Below are 27528 nucleotides of genomic sequence, written 5' to 3' on the forward strand. Positions count from 1 at the left end.
TTTTTTTCTCTTCCCTGTCTTACCTCCCCCCCCCCCCCCCCCCCCCCTTACTATTCTCCACCAGGTATTCGGCTACGGGTACGGGCAGAGTACTGTGAGCATGAGCCAGTGCTGCGACAGAATGTGCTCTCTAACAAGCAAAATGCATTAGAAAAGCAGTTTGATGTATTCGGTCAGTCCACTACTATCTTGAAGTCCCGGAACCTGGGTTCCATCATCTGTGACATCAAGTTTTCCGAGCTGTCCTATCTGGATGCTTTCTGGAATGACTACATGAATGGCTCACTGTTAGAGGCCCTAAAGGGTGTCTTCATCACAGACTCTCTGAAAGAGGCTGTTGGACAGGAGGCCATCCGGCTCTTGGTGAACGTGGACGAAGATGATTATGAGGAAGGAAGGAAGCTGCTACTAGAGAACATACCTCAGTGATGGAGCATCTGGAGGAAGTGCATATCTCAGGATGGTGTAAGGAAGTACTCAGTGCATTATGTCTTATTATGTTCAAACAAAATAATTTCAGTTCTCAAAACCTTTGCCTCTTGTGTCCCATTAAACTGTCCCTGGGTTCCGTACTTGGACAGGAGAGTTGGTTATAAGGAAACTTTTCTCTGAAGACACAGTTCACTGTAGTTACTCAGATAAGTCTTGTGACTAGCATTGAATGGACAGAATATTCAAGCTCTTTGAAAAAGGCAGAAGCCTTTCTGTATCATACATGGTAGGTTTAACATTGAGCCCTGCAGCTCTCCCCAGTTCCTTTTTCCACCTCCCTGCTGAACTTGTTGAATGTATCTGTCTTACATTAAAACATAAGAGAAAATATTCAGAATTTTATGTCTACCAAAAGGTCTTATGATTTTTAAGTGGAAGAGGTCTGGTGTGAGGGCAGCGCCCTGGATCCCTTCTGACCCCATCCTACCCACCCCCACACAAAATGCTTGAACTTCACTACATCTTTCATAGTTGAACCTAAAAAAAAAAATTTAGGGCTCACATCATGCATTTGATTCTCACAATTCAGGAAAGAACCTTTATTTTTGCATAACTTTTAGTTGTTGGATTAAGATGTGGCTTTCTTAAGCTGAAGTCTCCCACAGTGTTGCAGGGTATTGACATGGTTCTTGCTGAGCCGATGAAAAGCCCCTTTTGAGCTACTCTGCTCCTGTGTAGGTCACATTGTTGGTGATGGTCGCTTCTTCAGCTCCCTGTGACTTATCTTCCTTTTCTTGATAGTCTGTAATGGTCCAATCCAGATACATGAGTTTTTCTACCTTACCAGGAGGAGAAGAGCTTCTGTGCAAAACAGCCTTATAAAGCACTGTGCCACGTGCTGTGTCTTAAAGTATTTCTCTGTCTCCAGCAAATAGGTGTGTCTATGAAATTGATGGATGGTCTCTGAGGCTTGGCAAGTGGTTCCCCATTCCCCAGCCATCTGAGGATAGGGTGAGCAGGGGGTTTGGTGACCCTTTTTTTAACTGGCTGAGCCCTGGTGTTGAGGGGATTTGAAAACCAGTAGTGCTTGCTGCTCCTCCTCCTCCTTTGCCTGCCTCCTGGTGCTCTGGTCTTGGGCGAAGACTTCAAGCAGGGAAACTTATCAGTGTTTTTAGTTGCCTATCTTTTTAGAGGATTAAAAAAAAAATAGTAGAGGATGAGCATAGTTGGAGAGGATTCATTCCTTCAGCTTTTACCTCCTTCAAAAGGTTCAGCCCTATAATGCTGGGAGGGCAAATCAGGCCATGGTGTGGTTGACTTTTTTTTTTTTTTTTTGACTGCCAGTACAGAAGCAGGCCACCCCCCCCAGCAGCAGGTGGGCCTTCAGGGGAGCTGCTCCCTACCCATGTGGCAGCATGTCAGGAACTGGGCTCTGCCGGGCTTGTGCCAGGGAAGGTGGTAGGAAGCGATAGTTGCTCCAGTCGGTTCTAAAATGAATTTGTGGCAGTTGCATTGGGGGAGGAGTGATTACAGGCAGCTCTGAAACCACAGTCTGAGTTTGGGGAGAGCTCCAGGGGGAACAGGCCTTTTTCTGAGTAGGCAATCCTCTCTTGAAGAGATTTTTTTTCCCTTGAATTGTTCTGTTAATGCCCTATGCTTATTTTAATTAAGTGAGGTGCTCCAGAGGATCTTCTGGTGATGTTGTCCCACCCTAAGAAGGATAGGAAGGAGGTGGGACTGGATTGGGGTTACGGGTTGGATGGTTCAGCGGATGCCCTCTTGCAGGGGCTGTTGTGTGAAGAGGGAATAAAGGATGATCTGGATAGTTCTCCTCTGGAAAAAGAAGATTCCAATAGCAGATGGGGATCTCCAGATGGCTTTGATTTTCAAGAGGGAAGAAATACAGACTTTGATTACACAGGTGCTGGCAGAGTTAAGCATTAAGGAGCAGCGAGCAGAGCTCCTGCTGGAGGATGAGGATCTGATCCTGAAAGGATTTTGGGGCTTGGCAGTGAGCTTTCTATAGGGTTCCAAAGGCCCTCATTTCTGCAGAGTGGGACATTCCAAAGGCCGGTCAGAGTGGGCCATGCTATGGCCAAGCTATATCCTCTGCTAGATGAGGCCTTGAAGCTTCTGAATTTCCCTAAGATGGCTGTACTGATTTTGGCAGTCACTAAGAGGGGGGTGGTGGCCCTCGGGGATAAGCAGGATAGAAATTCTGGGTCTCTTCCTTAAGTAGAACTTCAAGGTAGCTGCTTTGGCGCTTTGAACAGTGGTGTTTGGTAGCTATATGGCTAGGGCCTGCTTACACTGGACCCAGCAAGTGCCAGTGGGGCTTTCAGAGGAGAGTGTCGCAGAAAATTTGGAGTCTGGTCTTGCCTTTCTAGCTGTTCTGTATAATCTCATCTAGACCACAGCTATGTGAATGCATGCTTCGTTGTCCGCAGGGTATGTTGTGGCTCCGTAACTGGTCAGCAGATGCCTGGTCAAGTCTTGCTTAGGGAAGTTATCAGGAGGAGCTTCTGTTTGGGGAGGATTTGGAGAAGTTGATTAAACTGATTCCAAATTACTAAAATTTCTTGAGGATAAGCCTAAATCTGGAAGGGGCTTCCCAGCAGGCCTCTGTTTTAGGGTATTAGGTGCTATTGTCTAGGGAAGTCTGCCAAGTCATCTTCATATGATCAGAGAAATAGATCTTTTTTTACTCGGAAGCATGCAGGAGGAGGCCTGAGGAAGACAAGTCCTTGTAAGAAGGTCAGGTGGACTGTGTCAGAAAATAGTGGTGGGGGTGCTCAAGATGGCCGTGTAAGCAATGAGCTCGGCAACCCCGACCTTCATTCCCTGTTCGTACCCAGATCAGTCCAAACAGTGGGTTATGTACCCCTTCCAGCAGATGGAGTCAGAGAAGAGCTTGAAGGGCGCCCTCTGCATCCCTTCAGTATTTCTCTGACTCCAGCAGATGAAGGTTGTAGATTCCTGAGGTCCCCTTGTAAAGTTTCAGAGGATTAGATTTTCTCCTCTAATTTCTTGCTATTCCTCTCTGTTGTGGATGGATCAAGTTAAAAAAAAAAAAAAAAAAAGTGTCTCAATGCTTGTTCCCTGTACGTACCCGGATCAGTCCAGACTCCTGGGTTTTGCCTCCCTTCCAGCAGATGGAGACAGAGCAAGTTTTGACAGACTCTGCCTTATATACCTAGGTGCCACCCACAGTCTGCCAGTATTACTCTGTCTCCAGAAGATGGAAGGGTTGCAACACTGTCTGGCCTAGTTCTTTAAAAAAAAAAAAAAAAGGTAGCTAGTATAGAGAGGAGTTACGGCTCAGACTTTTGGTTAAAGTTTTTTTGAAAAAAAAATCAGAGGAGAAGCTTAGAAGCAGGAACAGAAGCTGTCCTTCGATCGGAGAGTATCAGGCAGGCTCCCGGGAGCTGGCTAGGTCCTGAGGGGGACATCCTCCCGGTGTGCACGATGACTGCGGCTAAGGGTCGAGGTCCCTATGCTACCACCAGTGCACTAGAGCTTGGGGTGATACCAGGGAGCCCGGATCACTCACCCCAATGGGACTGCCTCAGCGCCAAGGCCTGCGGGTTCAGTGACAGGCTAGAAAAAAAAAAAGAAACTCTTGCTTATTTAGATATTAAATTGAAGTGGTGTTTCCTCTCTTACTCCTGCGGCGTCAGATCGGGAGTGGGCTGTTTGGAGTTTCTAATTTTTTTTTCTTTGTTTTCTCTCGTTCGCTTTTTCCCCCGAGGTCGGCCTTATGCCGCGCGGGGCAGCATGTAGAGTGTGCAGATCCGGCCGTGGGCATCTGTCACGGGATGGGCTGTGTTCAGCCTGCATCCCCGGCATCGAAGGCACCTCCGTTAGCCCGGGCAGGGTAGTTTTACAGGGGTGGACCGTTTCGATGGGCTTTGCAACCCTGCCTCTCTTCTCGGCCGTTCCCGCTAAGCACAGGAAACTGCGCCATTTTGTCCTCTTGCTCTCCGGCGGCTCTGATAGGGGAGGGGAATCTCCTGCTGCCATTATCGCCACAGCAGCTGCCTCCACGGCCTAAATCTCTTGCTTGGCCTATACCAGCTGCACAGGGGGACACTCCTAATACGGAGTCTGATGATTCGGAGTCCTCTCTTACGTCAGACTGTGTTGCTGATGCACAAAGCTTTTAAGGAAAGGAAACTTAATAAAAAGCATGGGTTTGACAGGGGGAGCTTGTCTGTCTCTTTCTCACCCTCTGAAGCGGCCCCAGTCAGAGGGACCATGGGGGCTCCCAAGTCTAAGCGCCCGGTCCGGGCGATACCTCCGCAGGAGGATACAGACACATCCTCTGAGGAGGCTGATCCGGATGTTAAGGATATCCCGACCCAGCCCCAGCCCCCGAGGGGGGTAGACTGGGATGGGGACCTCAAGCAGAGTGCTAGCTGAGGGTCCCAGGCCATTGAGGGTGATGACCTTAAAGTAGTTCGTCTGTTCTGCAAAGAGGAACTGGGCCCTCTTATCCCCACCATCTTGGCAGAATTAGGAATTGAGGTGCCGCCGGCCGAAACGCAGTTGGGATCTATGGATCCGGTTTTGTTGGGCCTGCGAGGCCCACCTACTTCCTTCTGTAGCCAAAAAATGGAATGGGATCTCCTGTTTAGGGAATGAGACACCCCTGTTTTGGGACTAAAGGTTACAAAGGCAATGGACAAGCTTTGTCCTCTATCAGAGGAGGCGTTGGAGATTCTTCGGGTGCCAAAGGTGGACTCTGTGGTTTCCGCGGTCACAAAGAAGACAACAGTTCCAGTCACAGGATCCACGGCTCTCAAGGATCGAAAGTTAAGAGTTGCAGCTTAAAAAGATTTGAGGTCTCTGCCCTGGGAGTCCGAGCAGCTACGTGTAGTAATTTTGCTTTGCGTGCTGGGCTTCGCTGGGTGCAACAGTTGCTGGCCAACGAGGCGCTTTCTGAAGAGGAGGCTCGTCAGGCCGGTTGCCTCGAGGCGGTGGTGGCCTATAGTGCAGAGGCCCTTTACGACCTTCTTCGGACGTCCACTCGTTCCATGGTTTCTGCGGTTTCGGCCCGTCTGTGTATGAAAATGGTCGGATGTGTCTTTCAAAGCCTGGGGTCTCTCCCCTTTAAGGGCAAGTTGCTCTTTGGCAAGGAGCTAGAGGATATGATCCAGTCTTTGGGCAAAAATAAGGTCCATAAATTACCTGAAGATCGACCTCTGTCCAGGGGTTCTTTTTTGTCCCCGTCCCGTCTTTGGGGGGGGGGGGAGTCGCAGGTCCCAGGTCCCATACGCCTCTTAACGTCCAATCCATCCTTTCAAGAAAATGCTGCTTGGCCGCAAGCCTGGCCCTCGTCCTTTCGGGGCCGGCGGTTCGGTAGGTCCGGCGCCTCCCAGTCCACCCCTAGCGGAAAGTCTGCCCAATGATGGGCGGCCGGTCCACTCCTTAATTCCGATGGTCGGGGGGGGGGGGGGGGGGGCAGGCTGTCTCTGTTTTTCGAGGAGTGGACCAAGATCACTTCAGACCAGTGGGTTCTTTCAGTGATAAGACACGGCTACGCATTAGATTTTGCACGCCGCCCGCGCCCACAGTTTCTGATTTCTCCTTGCGGGTACACCGCAAAGCGTGGGGCGGTAAAGCAGACCTTGCAGCGCCTTCTCGACCTCAGCACCATTATACCGGTCCCCCGGTCCGCTCAACATCAAGGATGTTACTCCACTTATTTCGTCGTGCCAGAAAAAGAGGGGGTCCTTCCGGCCCATTCTCAACTTAAAATGGGTCAACCGGTGTCGTTGCATTCCCTGGGGAAATGTTGCGGTCAGTGATTGTGTCAGTTCGGCCGGGGGAGTTTCTGGCCTCTCTGGATCTGATGGAGGCATATTTGCATGTTAGGATCCGAGCGGATCACCAGAAGTTTCTGCGGTTTGCAGTCTTGGGTCAGCATTACCAGTTTCAGGCTCTGCCCTTTGGCCTTGCTATAGCTCCCAGGACGTTTACCAAAATCATGGTAGTGGTTGCGGCGCAGCTCTGCCGAGAGGGGTTGTTGGTGCATCCATATTTGGACAATTGGCTGATTCGTGCAAAATCAGAGGTTCTTTGTCAGCAAGCGATCCAGCGGGTACTTCAGTTGTTAACTATGCTCGGCTGGGTGGTGAACATGGCCAAGAGTCATCTTGTCCCTTCCCAGTCCTTGGAATGTTTGGGAGCTTTGTTCGACACCCAGCAGGGGAGAGTTTTCCTAACCTCCGACCGAATGGACAAATTGCAAGGACAAGTGCGTGCCTTCCTTTCCAAGCATTCTCCGGTTTGGGATTACTTGCAGGTTCTCGGGTCCATGGCCTGTACTCTGGAGTTGGTCCCCTGGGCTTTCGCTCACATGCGGCCTTTGCAATCAGCTTTACTCTCCCGGTGGAACCCTGTTTCCGAACAGTTTTATCAACCTTTGACAGACTCTGCTCAGTCCAGCCTGGATTGGTGGTTAGTGTCGGACAATTTGACCCGGGGAGTTCCTTTTGGTTGTTCCTGACTGGACAGTCGTCACCATGGATGCCAGCCTGTCTGGTTGGGGAGCAGTTTGTCTGCGAAAATCGGTACAGGGTATGTGGTCCATAAATCGTCTGGAGACCAGGGCGGTCTGGCTGGCATTACAGGCCTTCCTCCCGCTCATCAAGGAGAAGTCGGTCAGGGTTCTGTCCGACAATGCCACCACGGTGCCTTATATCAATTGTCAGGGAGGTACCAAGAGCCGTCCAGTGCCAACGGAGGCTCAGCTGTTGATCGCCTGGGCGGAACGGAATCTGCTCGGCATTGCAGCATCTCACGTAGCCGGGGTCGACAACGTACACGCAGATTTTCTAAGTCTACATCTAGATCCCGGAGAGTGGGAGCTGGCAGATAAGGCTTTTCAACTCACCTGCGACAGGTGGGAAACACCTTGCATGGACCTGATGGCAACATTAAAAAATGCCAAAGCCCCGCGCTTCTATGCCCGCTGAAGGGACACTGGAGCAGAAGGGGTGGACGCCCTGGTGCTGCCGTGGCCAACCACGATACTGCTTTACGTCTCCTATCCCCCCCCCCCCCCCCCACCCCCCCCCCCCCCCCCCCCCAACCTTGGGGAATATGGTGGTGAACATGGCCGTGGTGGCTCCCGAGTGGCCGTGCCAGCCATGGTTCACAGATCTGGTAAACCTGGCAGTAGAGGGTTCTCTGTGGTTAGTGTCTGCCGAACCTTCTTCATCAGGGGCCCGTATGTTTCGACCAGGTCGATCGCTTCTGTCTAGCAGCATGGCTTTTGAGAGGCAGCGTCTAAAAAGCAAGGGTTATTCGGATGCGTGTACCAGGGAGATCACGCAAGTCTTCCACTTCTCTCTCTCTCTCTCTCTCTCTCTCTCTCTCTCTTACGTCCAAGTTTGGAAGGTCTTTGAGTCCTGGTGTATAGCCCGAGAGGTGGAGCCCGTTCGGATGTCTTAGGCTTTCTTCAGGCAGGCCTCGTTAAAGGTTTATCGTGCAGTTCCTTGAGAGTGCAAGTGGCAGCTTTGGGTTGTTTGTGTGGTTCTAATGGGGGCTTCCCGTTGGCTGCGCATCCTGATGTTTCTCGTTTCCTTCGAGGGGTGACACATTTACTACGTCCGGTTCATCATCCCTGTCCGTCTTGGAATCTAAATTTTGGTTCTTTCCGCTTTGTGCACTGCTCCGTTTGAACCTTTATCTCGGGTCACCCTAATGGACCTTACCTTCTGGCCGATACAGTAAAAATCGTGGGCAAGCGCCTGCTCTCCTGGTGTGCGTACAGGACACTCCTGTGCATGCAATACAGTAATTTAATTTATTTAAATTAGGGCCGGCGGTACAAAGGCGCTAGGGACACTAGCACGTCCCTAGTGCCTCTTTACGGACAGGAAGCGGCAGCTGTCAGCGGGTTTGACAGCCAACGCTTAATTTTGCCGGCGTCTGTTCTCGAGCCCGCTGACAGCCACGGGTTCGGAAACCGGACGCTGGCAAAATTGAGCGGCTGGTTTTCGAGCCGTGGGCCTATTTCAATTTTTTATTTTTTTTTTTTTTTAACTTTCAGGACCTCGACTTAATATCACCATGCTATTAAGTCGGAGGGTGCAGTTTTTACTGCTTTTCTGTGCACTTCCCTGGCGCCGACAGAAATTAACGCCTACCTTTGGGTAGGCGCTAATTTAAAGTAAAATGTGCGGCTTGGCTGCACATGATACTTACTGTATCACGCGGTAATACCTAATAAGGCCATCAACATGCATTTGCATGTTGCGGGCGCTATTAGGTTCGGGGGGGGGGGGGGTTGGACATGCGTTTTCGACGCGCTATTACCCCTTACTGAATAAGGGGTAAAGCTAGCACGTCCAATCTCAGGTTAACAGTGCACTCCGCTGGAGCGCACTGTACTGTATCGGCCTGCTTGAAAGTAGTGTTCTTGGTGGCAATTTCCTCTGCTCGTAGAGTTTCTGAACTTCAGGCTCTGTCCTGCCGTGAGCCTTTCTTGCGGATTTCGGATTCTGGTGTTTCTTTATCGGTGGAGCTTCAGTCTTTTTCAGATCTGGTTAGCTCAGATCCCTTTCTAAGGACTTGCAGAAGTTGGACGTGCACCAGATCTTGCTCCGTTATCTTGAAGTCACTAATGATTTTCGGGTTTCTGATCATCTGTTTTGTTCTCTGGAGTGGTCCGAAAAGAGGAGGTAATATGGCGTCCAAAACCACGATTGCTTGGTGGCTCAAGCGATAAATTCCTCGTATTTATTACGTGGTAAGCCTTTACTGATAGGTCTACGGGCGCATTGTACACGTTCTCAAGTGGCTTCCTGGGCTGAATGCGCTCGCATTTCGCCACAGGAGATTTGTAGAGCGGCTACATGGAAATCCCTGCATACGTCTGCATGGCATTACCGGCTGGATGTTCAGGCTCCAGATATGGAAAATTTTGGAGAAGGTGTGCTCAGAGCTGGCCTCTTCAGATCCCATCCCAGGTAGGTGAAGCTCTGGTACATCCCAGGAGTCTGGACTGATCCGGGTACGTACAGGGAAAAGAAAATTGGTTCTTACTCGATAATTTTCGTTCCTGTAGTACCACGGATCAGTCCAGAGTCCCGCCCGATTGCTGTACAGTGGTAAGGGAGAGTCCGCTTCTTTCTGTATTTGTTTATTCTTCGGGTCTGCAGATTATTCTTGTTCCCCTGGTTGATGAACGTGGTTCGCAGTTGGGGTTAGTGATCCCGTTAGGTTTATGATTCTTGTATATAGTTAGTTTGGTACCATTCTGCTTTGACAATATGTAATACTGGCAGACTGTGGGTGGCACCTAGGTATATAAGGCAAAGTCTGTCGCAACTTGCTCTGTCTCCATCTGCTTGGAAGGGAGGCAAAACCTAGGAGTCTGGACTGATCCGTGGTACTACAGTAAAGAAAATTCAGGTAAGAACAAATTTTCTTTTCACTGTTATTTGAAGGCACTTGCAGGCAGAACCGGCAGCAGGCTAACTTTGTACTGTTTAGGTTCTTTTGGTAAGTTCTGTAATTATTTCTTTCACAGATTGAGTTTTGGCTGTCTAGGGGTGAAAGTTGGTGGTCCAACCTCTTCCTCCCTCCCCCCCCACCACCACAACAACTCTGCCCTGAGAAGTCTCTTTCCTCGGGGCAGTGCTAGCTAGTGTAAAAAAAAAAATAAAATAATAATTTTACTGCTAAAATAGCATTGGGTCGTTGTCCTTGCCCCTGAGCAGAGGTTTTTTTAGTTCTCTTACCCGCTCCTTACAGCCTTCGGGGCATTTATTACCTGCTTGGTTTCTTCCCCCATGCCGCAATCCTCTCTACACTGCATGTGGAGAGCCCGCGAAGACTTATGCTCAAGCTGCCTCCACGGTGGGCAAGGTCCCTCGAGGCCGGCTGAGCGTTCCATATTGTGCTCTCAAGCACGACTGCTAGATGGGGGGGCGGTCCCACAAGCGTGGGAACGGCGGCCATTTTGTTTTCAGTGCCAGCGGTTCCATCGCAGCCCTCTGAAGATTCAGATGCTGGATATTTGCCTTCTCTGATTTTTAACTCCAGTGACCCCCCCCCCCCCCCCCGGTTCAGGGGGCAACTTTGGGGTCCCTCCCTTTTTTTCAGCTGATTTTATTCTATTGCTGCACAAGGCTTATTTAGCCAGCTTAAGTCAGCAGCAGGATCCAGCGCCAGGCCCTCCCCCTCCTAAGGTGATCAGGTTAGTTGATCCCCCCTCTATGCTTCAGGGGGCTCTCAGGGGTCCTCCCGAGTCAGGATGGTTCCAAACCCTGTTCTCCCTGGTCCTTCTGGCAGGGGAGAAGAAAAACTGATACTTCACGCATATCCAGCATAGCTCCCTGCTTCAATGGCAGGGGAGAAGTAAAACAACCAATAAGGGCTGAATAACATAGTCTGGGTAAAACAAATAAGCATGGGTGTAGCTTGCTTATTGCGGTGGTTACTACCCCTAACTAATCAAGCTTGATATTTCACTCGGATGCAGCTCCATCACTGCTCTCTACATTAATGGTGGGAGTGGAAGGGAAATAGAACCAAAGAGCTAAGAGAAACATAAGTATGAGAAAAAAATGTGAAGCTTGCTGGGCAGACTGGATGGGCTGTTTGGTCTTCTGCCGTCATTTCTATGTTTCCTCAGGCTCCTCTCACAGTGCCTGACACGGACCAAGATGATCCGGCTGACTACATTCAAATGGAAGGTGATGATCCATGAGTCTTACGCCTATTTCAAAAGGATGAGTGGGATCCTCTCATCCCCCCATGTCCTGGTGGAATTGAATATTGATGCTCCCCAGGAGGTGCCAGGTACCAGTACGGGAACTAAGAAGGGAGACCCTGTCGTTGCTGGCCTGTGCCCACCGGCGAGAATTTTTCCTTTTCCTCCTATGCTTCTACAACTATTGTCCAGAGAGTGGGATTCTCCAGAGGCTAGTCTGAGGGTTGGAAGGACTATGGATAAGCTCTATTCTCTCCCAGAGGAGTACCTGGAACTCCTCAAAGTCCCCAAGGCAGACGCATCAGTTTTGGCAGTCACTAAGAGGACTACCATCCCGGTGACGGGTGGAGCCGCCCTCCGAGACCACCTAGATCGGAAGCTCGAAATTTGCCTCAAAAGGATTTTGAGGTAATCAGCCTTGGGGGGTCAGAGCAGCAGTGTGTACTTCTCTAATGCAGCATGCAGGTCTCAGATGGGTCCAGTAGCTCCTCGGCACTCAAGACCTGCCACAGGCGGAGCACCTAGAAGCAGTAATAGCCTATGGAGCGGATGCCCTATATGATCTCCTCCACATCCTGGCCAGATCAATGGTATCAGAATTTCTGTTAGACGTCTTCTCTGGTCGTCGGATTCTTCTTCCAAGACTCAGCTGGGATCTCTCCTCTTCAATGGCAAGTTGTTTGAGGATCTAGAACAGATTATCAAATCCCTGGGGGAGAGCAAAGTGCATAAGCTGCCGGAAGATCGTCCTCTGACCTCCAGGGCCTTCAACTCTACTAGAAACTGATTCCAGGGACAGCGGTGTTTTCGACATTCCAGACCGGCTTCAAAAGACCTCTTTCCTCAAGATCGCAGTCCTGGTCTCATGCCTTTCATGGCCAGAGAACAGCTCGAGAGAGCCTCTCTCAGGGGGGCCTCTTCCAATGAAGGATTGCCGGCCCACACTTCGACCCCCAGGATAGGGGGACGTCTCTCCCTCTTCTACGAAGAGTGGGTCAAAATTACTTCAGACCGATGGGTTCTGGATATTCTACAGCACAGCTACGCTTTAGAATTTGCTCGGCCCCTAAGAGACAGGTTTCTCTTCTCCCCTGCGAACCAGTGAAGCAGCAATGCGTAGTCCGTCAGATGCTCGACCGGCTCCTGGACTTAGGAGCCATCCTCCCGGTGCCCCCGGTGGAACAAGGTTTGGGGCATTATTCCATCTACTTCGTTGTTCCCAAAAAGGAAGACTCCTTCCATCCAATCCTGGATCTCAAGATGGTCAACAGGGCCCTCAGGATCTCACACTTCAGGATGGAAACGTTACACTCCGTAATAGCGGCGGTACATCGTAGAGAATTCCTAGCCTCCTTAGATCTGATGGAGGCTTATCTTCACATCCCCATTCTCAAGGAACATCATTGTTTCCTCAGATTCAAGATTCTCTGTCAACATTTTCAATTTCAGGCACTGCCGTTCGGCCTGGCGACTGCTCCCTGCACCTTCACCAAGGTAATGGTGGTGGTGGCAGCAACCCTACGGAGGGAGGGGATCCTAGTCCATCCCTACCTGGACGACTGGCTCATTCGAGCTAAGTCCCTGGACCTTTGCCAGCGGGCGGTCGACAGAGTGTTGCACCTTCTCCACTCTCTCGGTTGGGTCGTCAACTATGCCAAGAGCAGCCTTACTCCCTCTCAGACGATAGACTTTCTGGGAGCACGCTTTGATACCAGCATGGGCAAAGTCTTGCTTTGTCAGGACCGTGCTAGGTCTCTTATTTCTCAGGTACAGCGCTTCCGTTGCCTCTCCCCACAGCATGGGACTATCTCCAGGTCCTGGGCTTTATGGCTTCAACTATAGATTTAGTTCCCTGGGCCTTTGCACATATGCGACCTTTGCAGAGAGCGTTGCTTTCTCGCTGGAAGCCAGTGTCTTAGAAGTTTCAAGCCCTCCTACTGCTGTCGGACGGTGCTGAGGACAGCCTGAACTGGTGGCTCAGTCTGGATCACTTGCTGAAGGGCGTGGACTTGGAGATCCCACAGTGGGTGATCATAACCATGGATGCCAGTCTCTCCAGCTGGGGAGCGGTGTGTCAATTGCAGTTGGCTCAAGGGCAATGGACGTCAGTGCAAGCGACATGGCCAATCAGTCGGCTGGAAACCAGAGCGGTTCGTCTTGCTTTGAAGCTTTTCCTCCCTCTAGTTCATCGTCAAGCCATAAGGATACTCTCCGACAATGCAACTACGCATAGTGTACATAAACCATCAAGGAGGGACAAAGAGCCGGCATGTCTCTCGGGAATCAGACAAGTTGATGGCATGGGCAGAACTCCACCTCTCTTGTCTGGCAGCGTCGCACATAGCAGGGGTGGACAATGTTCAGGCGTATTTCTTAAGCCGTCAACACACAGATTCCAGGGAGTGGGAACTCTCCGATGCAGTGGCGCTTCTTTTCAACCGCTGGGGGACTCCCCATCTGGACCTAATGGCCACTCAGAGGAACGCGAAGGTTCCACACTTCAGTCTCAGAAGGGAGCACGGCGTGGAAGGCGTAGATGCTCTGTTCCTCCCATGGCCGCAAAACCTCCTACTTTGTGTTCCCGCCATGGCCACTGGTGGGCAAGGTGCTTAGCAGAATAGAAATTCACCAAGGGCCAGTAATGCTAGTGGTGCCTGAATGGCCATGGAGACCGTGGTATGCGGTCTTGCCTGGGACATCTGCCAAACCTTTTACATCAGGGCCCAGTATTTTTCGACCAGGTAGATCGCTTCTGTCTTGTGGCCTGGCTTTTGAGATGTGTAGGTTGAAAAGACAGGGTTACCCGGAAGCTGTCATTTTGACACACCCCCCCCCTTCCCTTCCCCAAAGGCTAGGAAGACCTCTACTTCCATCTCCTATGTCCGGGTCTGGAAAGTTTTTGAAACCTGGTGTGAATCCATAGGAGCCTCTCCATGTCGCACTTCTTTAGCCCAGATACTATCTTTCTTACAGCGAGGCCTGGAGAAGGGTTTGGTTTACAATTCCCTGAGGGCTCAGGTGGTAGCCCTTGGTTCCCTCGTCCATCACCTGGATGGTGCTCCTCTTTCATCACATCCTGATGTAGTCAGATTCTTAAAAGGGAGTGAAACCACCGGTCTATGCCTTGTATCCCTCCTGGAGCCTAAATTTGGTTCTACGGATCCTCAGCGGCCCACCCTTCGAACCTCTGGGATGAGCTACCCTCAAGGATCTCACTCTCAAGGCAGTTTTCCTGGTGTCTATTTGTTCTGACCGCAGGATCTCGGAACTTCAAGCTTTGTTGTGAAGAGAGCCTTTACTCCATTTCACAGATTTGGGAGTTTCCTTGAGCACTGTAACCATCATTTTTTCTTCCAAAGGTGATCTCTGCCTTTCATTTGAATCAATCAGTGGAGCTTCCATCCTTCCCTGACAAAGATTCCAGAGAACTTCGAAGACTTGATGTAAGCGTGTTCTCATTCGATATTTGGAGGTTACCATTGATTTTTGCTTATCAGATCATCTTTTTGTCTTGTAGAGCGGTCCCAAGAAAGGGATTAAGGCCTCTAAAACCACTATTGCTTGCTGGCTAAAGGCAGCAATTTCTTCAGCATACGTTGGTGCTGGTCGACAACCTCCAGAGGGCATCAAGGCTCATTCACGCTGTGCTCAAGCTTCTTGGGCAGAAAGCCAAGCAGTCTCTCCGCAGGCGATATGCAGAGCAGCTACCTGGAAATTGCTGCACACCTTTGTACATCACTATCTATTAAATCTCCAATCACCGATTTTTGGCTCTTTTGGCGCTCAGGTCATTCGAGCAGGGCTATCTGGCGCCCACCCTACGTAGGGAAGCTCTGGTACATCCCACTGCCTGGACTGATCTGGATACTTAACAGGGAAAAGAAAATTATTCCTTACCTGCTAATTTTCGTTCCTATAGTACCACAGATTAGTCCAGACACCTGCCCTAAGGTTTTATGGGATTGGGATTGTCTCGCAGCTCGAATAACTGAGTCTCAGGACCATTTGTAACTAATGGTACCTTTTGCAAGTTGTTTCTGGAAGATAAGAGCTTTTGTACGGTCATGTACATAGTTACAATTTGAAGTTTGGTTTTCCTTGATCCATCCAATTGTTTCTGCTTTGATAGTCTTAATACTGAAGGGACGCAGAGGGCGCACCAGGCTATGAGGGTGCCCTTCAAGCTTTTCTCTGACTCCATCTGCTGGAAGGGGAACATAACCCACTGTCTGGACTGATCCGCGGTACTACAGGAACGAAAATTAGCAGGTAGGGAATAATTTTCTTATCCTGCTGCTTTCCCCTCAAAAAAACAGCACATTTACTGAGTGTTGTGGCTGCTTTTTTTGTCTTAATACTTCAGATGGCTGCCAGACGCAAAAACCACCAACCTCAAACACTTCTCCTGACATGCTGCTGATCTCTTAGGGCCTGAAAGCAGCTGCCCGAAGTTCCCCCTGCAAATTTAGAGATGGATGATTCAGCGACAGCAACACTGCTGGCTCCAGACCTTGCTGACCTCCCAACAAGAGAAGAACTTCAGGGATGGTTCCTGAAACTCTATCAAGCAGCATAAAAAAGAACTGCTAGAATCTATTTCTGAACTGAGGGAAGATCTGTCGGCGCTGGGTAATCGCGTCGATGAGCTAGAAATGCGTGTAGACAGTCAGGCAGGGGAGTTGCAAAAGTTCTCTGAGCAGCAGAAATCTGTCCTTAATACCATCGAGGCGCTGACAGAAAAACTAGAGGACATTGAAAATAGGTCCTGATGCTACAATTTAAGGATATGGGGAATCCCTGACTCTGATAAATATAAAGATGCAGCGCTAGTAGCTAAAAATATCTGCACTTATATCCTCTCTCTCCTGACCATTCCAGAAAGCTCAGAGGTCAGCCATCTTAATATGGTCAAGATCGAGAGGGCGCACAGAGCCCTAGGCGCTCGATCTGATGATAAAGCTCGGGCATTACAGCTATGCTCAGATATCGCTCATTTTTGAACTGGTATGGAAGCAGTCTGAACTACTCTGGGAAGGCCACCCTGTTTCTTATCTTCCAAGACCTAGCGTCCTCTACTCTCTGCATACGCTTTGAGCTAAGGGAGGTTACCAAAACCTTGAGAGATGCGCATCTCCGCTACAGATGGACCTTCCCTTTTGGGCTACTCTTCATGGTAAAGGGAACTACATATAAATTGAAAACCGTGACAGAAGCAATAGTTGCCTTCAAATAAGCCAATATTTCCTTCTTTGCAGCACTGAAGGTAGGGACAGAGGGGGCTCAGGTAGACACCATCCTAAAATGGCAGTACGTAGGCAAAGATGGAAAAAGGCTATGCAGACAATCGGAGAACTTCTGCTCTGACCAGCGGTGAAGGAGATTGTGGACACAGGTACTGGCAACTTACTTATGTGGACTGTTTACTGAAGACCTAAGTTCCCTTTTTTCTTCCACAGGAAGTTACAGCATCTATATGTTTGTGTTAGCATATTTAGCTTACTTGAGCCATTTTTTAGGAGGCTCTTCATACAATAGTTCTTACATGATTTAAGGGGACATTGTATTGATTGCGGTTTGTGTTTCACTTGATGGGTTGGGTGGGCTCTGTTTACTCCCTATGCTAGTTAAGTACCAAAGCCCCTCGGGAGTTGTTGGAATTACCAAGGTGGGAGAGAGGTAGTTCAAATGCAGATTTGTTTTTGGGATGCGGGCCCTTTAAATCTTTTAACAAGGCTAGAGAGGATTGACTACACTGTTAAATAAGTGTATGTAGGTGCAACACAAACTCCTGATGTTTACTGTATTGATAGAGCAATGATGGCCAAAATATTTTCCTTGAATGTTAAAGGTCTTAATACTTTTAGGAAACGTCAGCTTTTATTTACGGAACTCAGCCAGCAAAATGCTGCCATTGCGTTTCTTCCAGAAACTGAAAAGATACGAACACTTGCTCTTTCATAAAGATTTTCCTCACCAAATTTTCGCAACAGGCTCAATGGGTAATAAATATGCAGGGGTTGCCATATTAATTTCAAATTCTCTCACATGACGTTCTTTCTCAAATTTCTGATCCAGATGGCTGCTACCTTTTGATAAACATTAGAATAGGTAGTGAAATTAACTAGAATGATGTTTATTCTCCTAACAGCGACCAAACTTCATTTCTTCAGAGGCTAGATGAAGTTTTACTTAATCATATGAAGGGGTTACTTACTATAGGGGAGAATTTTAATCTCATTCCTAGTCTAGCATTAGACAACTCACATCAGGTACATCCCAAGTGCTAGGGGCGAGAAAACTGTTTTGATTATCTAGCTGGACATATGGTGACAAGGGAATCCTCGCTCAATAATTTACACTTTCTTTTCTGCTCCACATAGGTCTTATTCCTGCATTGATTATTTTCTTATTGATAAACCTTTACAAAATCTGGTAACTGGAGATAGGAAATTCCACATGGTCTGACTATGCCCCTCTTTGGATTGTAGTCTCCATTTCTTGATTTGGATTGTGGCCAGTGCTTCTCATTGCACCAATTTACAGGAGTATTTCTTTTAACATGCTACTATACCTACATTTAAGTCTATAACTTGGGAATGTTCTAAAGCGGTAGTGATTGGTATTTTAATCTCCTATGCCACACACTGTAAGAACAAAATTTAAGGCATTCTGGTCTTTTACTGAGCATCTCTCCAGGGAACATATTCATACACAATCAGATCAGTGTTTCACAGATTATCCTCCATATGAGTTGAACTACAATCTCTAGAGAAAGCCACTATTGCTCACCAGCTTGATTTGCTGAAACACTGAGGGAGAGAACAAGGCTGGCTGATACCTTGCATGTCACCTGAAAGATTTACAATTTAGGAATTCCATTTCTAAAATTAAAAACACCCAGGGAGAGAGAATAACCAGGTCGATAGAAATTAAAGCTTGTTTTTCAGAAATTTATAAAACTCTTTATAATTATGACCCCTCTATATTGGACAAAGACTGACTAATATCTCTCCTCACTAAACCTACCGTGTTTGACTCCAGAACAGCAGAACCTTCTTAATAGTCCCATTAGCACACCAGAAGTCCTACGGGTTATTAAAACACTGAAAGCGGGCAAATCCAGTGGTGGTTATAAGAGGCTTGCCCAGTGGCTAGTAACCCCTCTAACTGATATGTTTAATGCTGTGAAGGAGAAGTCCCTAGCAACTAATTCCAATGTTGCTGGAATTACGGTGTTGGCAAAACCCAGTTGAGATCCCATGTGTGAATCTTGCCATCCGATTTCCTTAATCAACTTGGACCTTAAAATCTTAGCTAAAGTATTGGCAGAGTACCTAAACAAGATTCTTCCACAATTGGTGCATTATGACCAAGTAGGTTTTATCTCCACAGATCAGCAGGTAATGAACGAAAAATTGTGGACTTGCTTTGGTGGGTTCAAAGGGAAGCAGGTACCAACAGTGTTTCTATCTATGCCAAAAAGGTATTTGATATGGTACACTGGCCTTTCTTATTCAAAACCTTTGCAAAAAAATGCGGTTTGGTCCCTTTTTTTTTTTTTTTTTTTTTTTTTAACGCTGGGTTGCAAAATTTATGAATCTCCTGCAGTGAGGGTGAAAGTGAATGGGAGGGTGTCTTCCTATAGGCCATGGAACCAGACAGGGCTGCCCATTATCACTTATTTGTCCTATTTTTGGAACCCTTCACTACCCGTGTTCATACTTTGCATCAGATCAGGGGGGTAGAGGTTGGCTGTCATCAATATAAAATTTCACTCACTGTTTGCTGATATCCTTTTCACTATAACTGAACCCTCCCTCTCATTGTCTGGAGTTACTTGAGAATTACAAAGCTTTAGTAGGGTTTCGGGGTTCAAATAAATCTGGATAAATTTTGAACTCTTGAACATTAATGTGGATACTGTAACCCAACTCTACCTCAGTAAGACCTTTCCCTTCTGCTGGGCAAAAGCATCCTTAAAGTATCTAGGTATTTTTATTAGTCCCCATTTAGATGACTTACATAGTCTGAATTACACACCATTGTTAGACAGTGTGCAGGAATCTGGACAGATGGAGTAGAGATTGCTTCTCATGGCTGGGCTGTGTAGTCATAATTAAGATGAATATACTACCCAGGTTCCTTTACTTATTTATTACTCTTCTCATATTCTTGTCTTCTGCCATGCTCCATCAGTGGCAAAAGAAAATCTTTGATTTTATATGGAGAAGGCGTCCACGTGTAGCTAGAGCGGTCCTCTATCAATTTAAGAGGCAGCATGAGCCTACCCAACTTATTTTGGTATTATGCTGCAGCACAACTGCAGGCCCTTATAGAGTTCCACCGATCTGCAGCGCATAAACGGTAGATGATGTTAGAGCAAAGCAAGATAGGTTTAATATCTCTTGTAGCATTACCTTGGCAGCCGTGCTTCACTAGGTGACAATTACGCACCTTTCCTATGCCCTTATCAACTACCATGAGAGTTTGGAATCATAAGATGATGGGTAGAACCCCATATTTCTATCTCTCCCATATATATTCCATAATATGACTTTTCTATTTGCAAACCAATACATGCTTTGCTAGTTGCAAATCTCATGGTATACATACCTTTGGTCATTTATTATAAGGGAGCAAGATCTTATCAATTGATTCTTTAACTTCTCTATCATGTAGCATCTCTACATTTTCTGGAATATGCACAAGTTAGACACTTCCTTTGTAGACATCAACAGGCTTTGTCCATTCAACAGGGCAAATCAGTTTGAGAACTATTGCGACCAAGTGGATAAGTTAAAGGGCTTAGTATCTAAGGTGTATAATATTAATTTTGGCAATGAAGATCCTCACCTTAACTTTTTTAGATCCTGCTCATTGAAGGAATTATTTCCTGATGCCCTTTTTTACATATCTTAGTTAACTAGACCCAAATATGGTATAAATATGGTATAAAAAAATTTGCAAGTAATTAAAAGTATATGAAAAAAGGTTCCACTTGTGGAATGTTGGTACCTAAAAGGTTAAGGCCTGGGATTTAGATTTGGGTAAAATATTAGAGAGACTTGGGAGGCCATTTATTCTGAAATGCTTGGTCTCTAACCTGCAAGAAAATTGTTACAAGCTGCTGTTTCATTGGCATCTCACTCCTTTAAAACTGCATAAAATTTTTCCAACAATGAGTAATCTGTGCTGGAGAAACTGGGCAGATAGGCTCTTATATCCATGTATGATAGAGACTATACAATTTTCTCAATGTTATTTTTCGAACCTGTTTTCCATGTTTTCCAAGTTCTATAACCTTGTTATATGTACCGCCTCTTGGCGTAATTTTTATGTTTCAATGTAAACCGATGTGATCTGTATTTTAATACAGGAACACCGGTATATAAAAATCTAAAAATAAATAAAATAAATGATGGGAATGCCCTTTAATCCAACATTTTTGGGATAGAATTACTACATGGGCCTCTTCAATGCTGGAAATAACCATTTTATTTATTTATTTTTAATTTTTATATACCCATGTTCCTGTAAAGAATACATATCGCACCGGTTTACAAGGAACTGAACAGTCGCCTCCAGGGCGGAAATACATTAAAACAGTCGCCTCAAGGCAGAATACATTAACACAAGTATACAGGAAAACTATTAAAAGAGTTTTATTATTAAAAAATAAAAACTATTAAAAACTATTTTAGTGCTCAGCATGTCCTGCTGGGTGTACAGGTTGCAGGGACCTCAGTCTCCGCATTGCTTAAGCCAGCAGATTTTCATAGCCTCTAGGAGTGAGCTTGGATGGTTATGGAAGAGCCCTGATATTCCCTCTTTCGAGCAATAGTTTCTTGCCTACATAAAAATTACCGCTTATCTCATTTCCTAGCGCTTTGACATAGTGGTCTTAGAATTTTTAGAGATGTATGGAAACCTTTTATGCAGTGGAGCCTAAAATGGGGAAAAACGATTAATGGTTCATACTACGCTGTTCACTTTCCGATCTCTGTTCTGTGCTATATGACGTTTGTTGCATTTTTAAGCCTCTATGGCCAGATTGCGCTGAGTTTTGCCGAAAAGTTTGTAATACCTTATGTAATGTGTTAATGCGCATGAATAATTTTCCTCTCTAGCTGGCTTTTGAACATTAATTTTCTTTGTTTACTTGACCACTCTGGTCTAGTATTTTACTTATTATCCCAGGACAAGCAGGATGCTAGTCCTCACATATGGGTGACGTCACTGACGGAGCCCTAGTGCGGGAAAACTTCTGTCAAAGTTTCTAGAAACTTCTGACTGGCCCTGTGAGGCCACTGAGCATGCCCAGCATGCCATGATATTCTCTGCCACAGGTGTCTCTCTTCAGTCTTCATTTTTCCACGCTGCTGTAGGCATCGCGGAGCAAGAGCCATTGCGAGTCTCTCACAACAATTTCTGACTGAAGTCACATTTTTTCACATAATATTCTCTCTCATTGGAGTCTCTTGGGGTTTCCACCAGCTGGTGAGTACCTCTGTCTCATATTTTACTCTTTCAGTAAAATATTTTTTTCTCATGAATTCCCATTCTTTCATTGGCTGTTGACCAAAAATGGCTACAGGCTTCAAAAAATGCCCTGCATGTAATAGAACAATGTCTATCACCGACCCACACCTAGAATGTGTGATGTGTCTAGGTGAGAAACATGACGTGAATAATTGTCCAAAATGCGCGGAGATGACGGCGAAGGGAAGGAAGGCTAGGCAAGAAAAAATGGAGCACTTGTTCCACCTACAACTTATTCCATCACCATCAACATCGAAGTCATCTCCGGCCGGAAAACCTCGCCCGGAAGGATCGGGAGATCATTCGTCCCCACTATCGTCCACGGCATCGAAGTCTGCCGATCAACATAAAACGAAACATCGACATCGATGTCCGAATCCATTCCCCAGGAGGAATCTATGGCGAAGCGGCCACGGAACCAAGAAACATCGGTCCCTTCAGCGCCTGGGCCTCTTCCTCCACAACCATCGATGCCTGATCCTCCACAGGGCTCTGTGCAAGATCTGACGCCTCAGCCTCCGCCATCACTTACAACTACTCTGGTTCCATCAGTTGTAATGCCGGAATTGTCTGATATGATCAGACAAGCAGTTTTACTGGTTTTAAAGGAAAATCAACCAACCCCGGCGTACTTGCCGATGCACACTGCATCGATGCCGGTGGTACCACCGATGCCGGTGTTGATGTCGACACTGAGGACGAATATTATTTATTTATTTATTTATTTATTTATAGATTTTTCTATACCGGCATTCGAGATTAGGAACCCCATCATGCCGGTTTACAAATATCAAGAGGGTGTGCACAAAAAACAGAACATAAACAAGTGCAAAGAAATAAGTTACATTCAACAGGGTCATAAAACTGGGGAGAGAATATGGAATCGATGATTGATTGCACAGAGGTTCATCACGGCATCGACATCGATTTACGCACAAATACATCGACCTCTTCCAGGTCTATCTCTATGCCAATGCCATCGGCATCTTCGACACCGTTGCCAGCACTTCCAACAACTGTTCCATCGATGCAACCACCCTCTGAAGATCCTGAACCCCCATGATCTGGCATTTTTTCAACTACTCTTACAGAGATATCAAAATGTCATCGACAAACTTCCACCAAAAACAGTGGAGGACACGTCTCCATTAATCCCCTCTGATCCACAGCTAGGACCCTCAGGCCTTCATCACCCACCCAGGTCTTCCCCAAGATCTCCATATGGAGATGACCCAGATGACTCTTGGGATGATCAGCAAACTGACACATCTTCTGAGGACTTCATGTCTGAGCCTTCACCTTCAGACCAAAGAAAAAAGTCCCCACCAGAAGATTTCTTTTTCTACCTTTATACAGGACATGGCAACACCATTCCTTTTAAGCTGACTGCAGAACAAGATACAAGGCAACAAACTTTAGAAGTTCTGCAGTTTGTTTGACCCACCAAAACAAGTATTGGCTATTCAATACATGAAGTACTCTTGGATCTCCAACACCGGATCTGGGAGCACCCATGTTGTCTCAGCAGTAAACAAGCATGTAGACACTACATATTTGGTACAGGCAGCTCCAGGTTACCAAAAACCACATCAATCTGTGGTAGTTGAATCTGCCCAGAAAAAATCAAAGTGTATTCGCCCACACTCCTCAACCCTACTTGGTAAAGATCACAGGTTTCTCGATTCCCTTGGTAGAAAGGTGTACCAGGGTGCCATCCTTAATGCCAGAATCTCTTCTTACCAACTGTATATGACACAGTATCAGAGGAATCTGTGGAAGCAGATGGAAGAATTTGTCACTTCCTTGCCTACACAATTTCAGGAGGCAGCACAGGCCATAGTCCATAGAGGCCGGAAAACATGAGGTGAGGGTGGCCTACGACAGTTTTGGGGCGGCCTCCAGAACAGCTACTGGAATTACCGCTCGTAGATGGGCATGGCTTAAGGCCTCTGACCTCAGGCCTGAGGTCCAGGATAAACTGGTTGACTTGCCGTGTGTGGGGGATAACTTGTTTGTTGAAAAAGTCCAAGAGGCTGTACAACAGCTTAAGGAACATACAGAAACCTTATGTCTGTCACAGGTTCCTCAAGAGCCCTCTACACAACCTCCTCGTCGACCACCTAGGAGAGAAACCAGACGCCCATACTACAGGCAAAGACGATACTACCCCCAAGCCTCTAGGAGTAGGCCAGCTAGGCTGCAACAGCATTACCAGGCCAGGCAGCCAAGGACAACTCGCCCGCAACCTCCTCCTCAGACAGGCCCAGCTGCGGGTTTTTGAAATTCAGATCAGAGACCAAATCCATCTCCTGAATCCTCGACCAGACCTGCCAGTAGGAGGAAGAGTATCCTATTTTCACACACATTGGCGAAAAATAACATCAGATCAATGGGTACTCTCCATAATCTCTCGAGGTTACAAACTCAGTTTCCTCTCAATTCCACCAGAATCTCCACCAAGTTTCTTTCCACAGCAAGAATCTCAACTAATTCATCTACAAGCAGAATTATCCATCTTTCTGAGAGCCAGGGCTGTACAGCTAGTGCCCCGGACTCAGCAGGGCAGAGGATTCTACTCCCGTTACTTCCTCATTCCAAAGAAAACAGGGGGCCTACGTCCCATCCTAGATCTCAGAAATCTCAACAAATTTCTAAAGAAAGAAAAGTTCAAGATAGTTTCCCTAGGCACCATGCTTCCACTTCTTCAAACAGGAGATTGGCTTTGTTCTCTGGATCTTCAAGACGCTTACGCTCACATTCCAATATTCCCTCCTCATCGCAAGTATCTGCGCTTCATGGTGGGCCATCAACATTTCCAATACAGAGTTCTGCCATTCGGACTAGCCTCTGCTCCCAGAGTGTTCACAAAGTGTCCATGTCTTTCCATATCTAGACTGGCTCATCAGAAGTCAATCACAACAAGGAGCTCTCACTTCTCTCAGTCGAACAATTTCTCTACTTCAATCCATGGGTTTTCTCATCAACTATCAAAAATCCCATCTCACTCCGTCTCACCTACTTCAATTCATCGGAGCAGAATTGAACACCATCCTCTCAAGAGCCTTTCTACCCGAGGATCGGACAAACACACTTTCCCTCTGGGCAAGATCCATTTACTCACAGAAACAAGTGACAGCTCATCGCTTTCTAACCTTACTAGGCCACATGGCCTCCACAGTTCATGTCACTCCTATGGCAAGATTGGCCATGAGAATAACTCAGTGGACTTTAAGATCACAATGGATCCAAGCCATTCAACCACTACATTATCCAATTCAAGTGACCCCCCCCAACTGAGATTATCTCTAATGTGGTGGGCAAACAAGGACAACTTGTGCAAAGGCCTACCTTTCCAGCAACCAGTCCCACAGATAACATTGACTACAGATGCATCCATCTTCGGTTGGGGAGCTCACATAGACAACCTCCAAACCCAAGGCACTTGGACAAGACTCGAAGCAACTTTTCAAATCAATTTCCTGGAACTTCGAGCTATACATTATGCACTGCACGCGTTCAAGGACTGCCTTTCATACAAGACTGTTCTGATCCAAACGGACAACACAGTAGCCATGTGGTACATCAACAAACAAGGAGGTACGGGCTTGTATCTTCTTTATTATTTATTTATTTTTAACTTTTATATACCGACATTCCTGTATAGAATACAAATCACACCGGTTTACAATGAAACATAACATCGCATGAGAGAGTTACATAGAACAAATAACAGTGCATGAACTTTGAACAGATAACATTGAATAAAGGGAGACGTTGAATAAACAAGGGAGCAACAAGTTAATAGGTAGGATGTAGGCTTGAACTAATCTGTAACGCTATGTGATATTACTCCATAAATGATTGATAAATACTTAGTCCAAGCTTGAAAAGAATACTTAGTAGACTTAGTAAACATGGTTAACCAAGTTCATGAGCTGGAAGATAAAAAGATCATTCCAGCAGACAGGGTGTAAGAAACTTCCCAAGGATTGGCCAGGGATCATAAAAAGGAGTGCGTATCTAAAGGTGATCTGAGATAGGGATCCTGGTCTGAGGTCCCACACTAAGGGAACGTGAAGTACAATGGGGCATTACCCTCCTAGATGAGGGTTCGATTGAGATTAGATGCTCGGTAGGAGACAGAGAAATAAGACACTAGGTAGGAGCGATTGAAAGTAGACTCTAGGTAGGAGCATAGATGGACATGAAGTAAAGGAATGCTAGAGTGAATTGGTCAGGTGAACGATAAAGCATGAGCTGGTGTCCTCAGTCTGGAAACGCTGCTCTAAAAAGCCACGTTTTGAGTTGTGTTTTTTTTTGTTTGGAAAGATATCGGGCAAGGGTCTTGTTGGAGATCCGATGGGAGAGCGTTCCATTGAGGTGGACCTGCTGTAGATAGGGCTCGTTTCCTTAGGGATGTGTTTGCTGGAGGGGCGTATAAAGTGCCTAGATATGCTTTTCTGATCGGTCTGACGGAGGTGTGAGGACGAAGATGGATGGTAAGCTCAAGAGGGGAGAGGTTGTGTAAAGTTTTATGAATTATAAGAACTTTAAAGGATTCTGAATTTGATGGGAAGCCAGTGGAGGTTGTAGAGGATGGGAGTTATGTGATCTTTTATTTGAGTTCGTCAGAATCCTGGCGGCAGAGTTCTGTAACATCTGTAAAGTCTTGATGGTGTTTGCAGGAAGGCTAAGAGCAGAGAGTTACAGTAGTCTATTTTAGAGAGAATGATTGATTGCAGTACTAAACGGAAGTCATGAAAATGAAGGAGGGGTTTCAGCTTTTTTAGGACTTGCAGTTTGAAAAAGCATTCCTTAGTGGTGTTTACAAATTTGAGGATCATCTTCTTTGTCAAGAAGCTGCACAAATTTGGGACTGGGCCCTGGGCCACCTATCTGGCAGGCATTCACAACGTAGTGGCAGACCGACTCAGTCGCCAGTTCCAACCACACGAATGGTCCCTGGATCCCTCAGTAGCGACCAGGATTTTTCAATGGTGGGGTCAACCAACAATAGATCTCTTTGCATCACATCTCAATCACAAAGTGGACAAGTTCTGCTCTCTGCACAAACAGAAAAACCAGCCAGCCAAGGACGCCTTTGCTCGCCCTTGGAACTTAGGCCTACTATATGCGTATCCTCCAATACCGCTCATAACCAAAATTCTAGTGAAGCTACAACAGGACAAAGGGGTCCATGATACTCATAGCCCCATTTTGACCTCAACGGGTATGGTTTCCCACACTTCTAGACCTCTCAGTCAGGGATCCCATTCGCCTGGGAGTACATCCCACTCTCATAACTCAGGATCAGGGTCGGTTCCGCCATCCCAACCTTCAATCCTCCCTGACAGCATGGATGTTGAAAGCTTGATTTTACAACCACTCAACCATTCCACCAATGTATCTCAAGTGCTTCTAGCTTCACGTAAACCTTCAACACGAAAGAACTATTCTTCGAAATGGAAAAGGTTTATTTTGTGGTGCAAAGGAAAGAACATGGATCCTTTCTCCTGCCCCACAACTTCTCTACTAGAATACTTATACTGTCTTTCAGACTCTGGTCTCCAGACTTCATCTGTAAGGGTACATTTAAGTGCAATCTCGGCTTACCATAACAAGTTGGGAGATGCACCATTTTCCACGCAACCTCTTGTCAGTAGATTTATGAGAGGTTTAACTCACCTTAAACCACCAATTCGGCCACCAGTCACAGAATGGGACCTGAATCTGGTTTTAACAAGGCTCATGCGTTCTCCCTTTGAACCCATAGATTCCTGTGATCTTAAATTTCTCATATGGAAAACTATCTTCCTCATAGCCATTACATCAGC

The 27528-nt window shown here is 46.8% G+C and overlaps 1 protein-coding gene across 9 annotated transcripts in view; it reads left to right on the top strand.

The window, feature by feature from the left end:
* Nucleotides 1–27528, top strand: part of DEDD2 (death effector domain containing 2) — a 140100-nt gene that overhangs the window by 105060 nt on the left and 7512 nt on the right. For 5 of the 9 annotated variants that reach the window (XM_029576499.1, XM_029576501.1, XM_029576496.1 and 2 more), the window contains exon 5: nt 65–465. In XM_029576499.1, coding sequence (XP_029432359.1) covers nt 65–429 — 365 coding nt within the window. In that variant the 3' untranslated portion in view covers nt 430–465. Of the gene's footprint in view, nt 1–64; nt 466–1360; nt 1444–15518; nt 16548–27528 lie in introns of all 9 variants that reach the window. The other 4 variants (XR_003852597.1, XR_003852595.1, XR_003852598.1 and 1 more) reach the window with 4 other exon arrangements.

Source organism: Rhinatrema bivittatum, chromosome 14, assembly GCF_901001135.1.
Source record: "Rhinatrema bivittatum chromosome 14, aRhiBiv1.1, whole genome shotgun sequence".
NCBI classification, from domain to species: Eukaryota; Metazoa; Chordata; class Amphibia; order Gymnophiona; family Rhinatrematidae; genus Rhinatrema; species Rhinatrema bivittatum.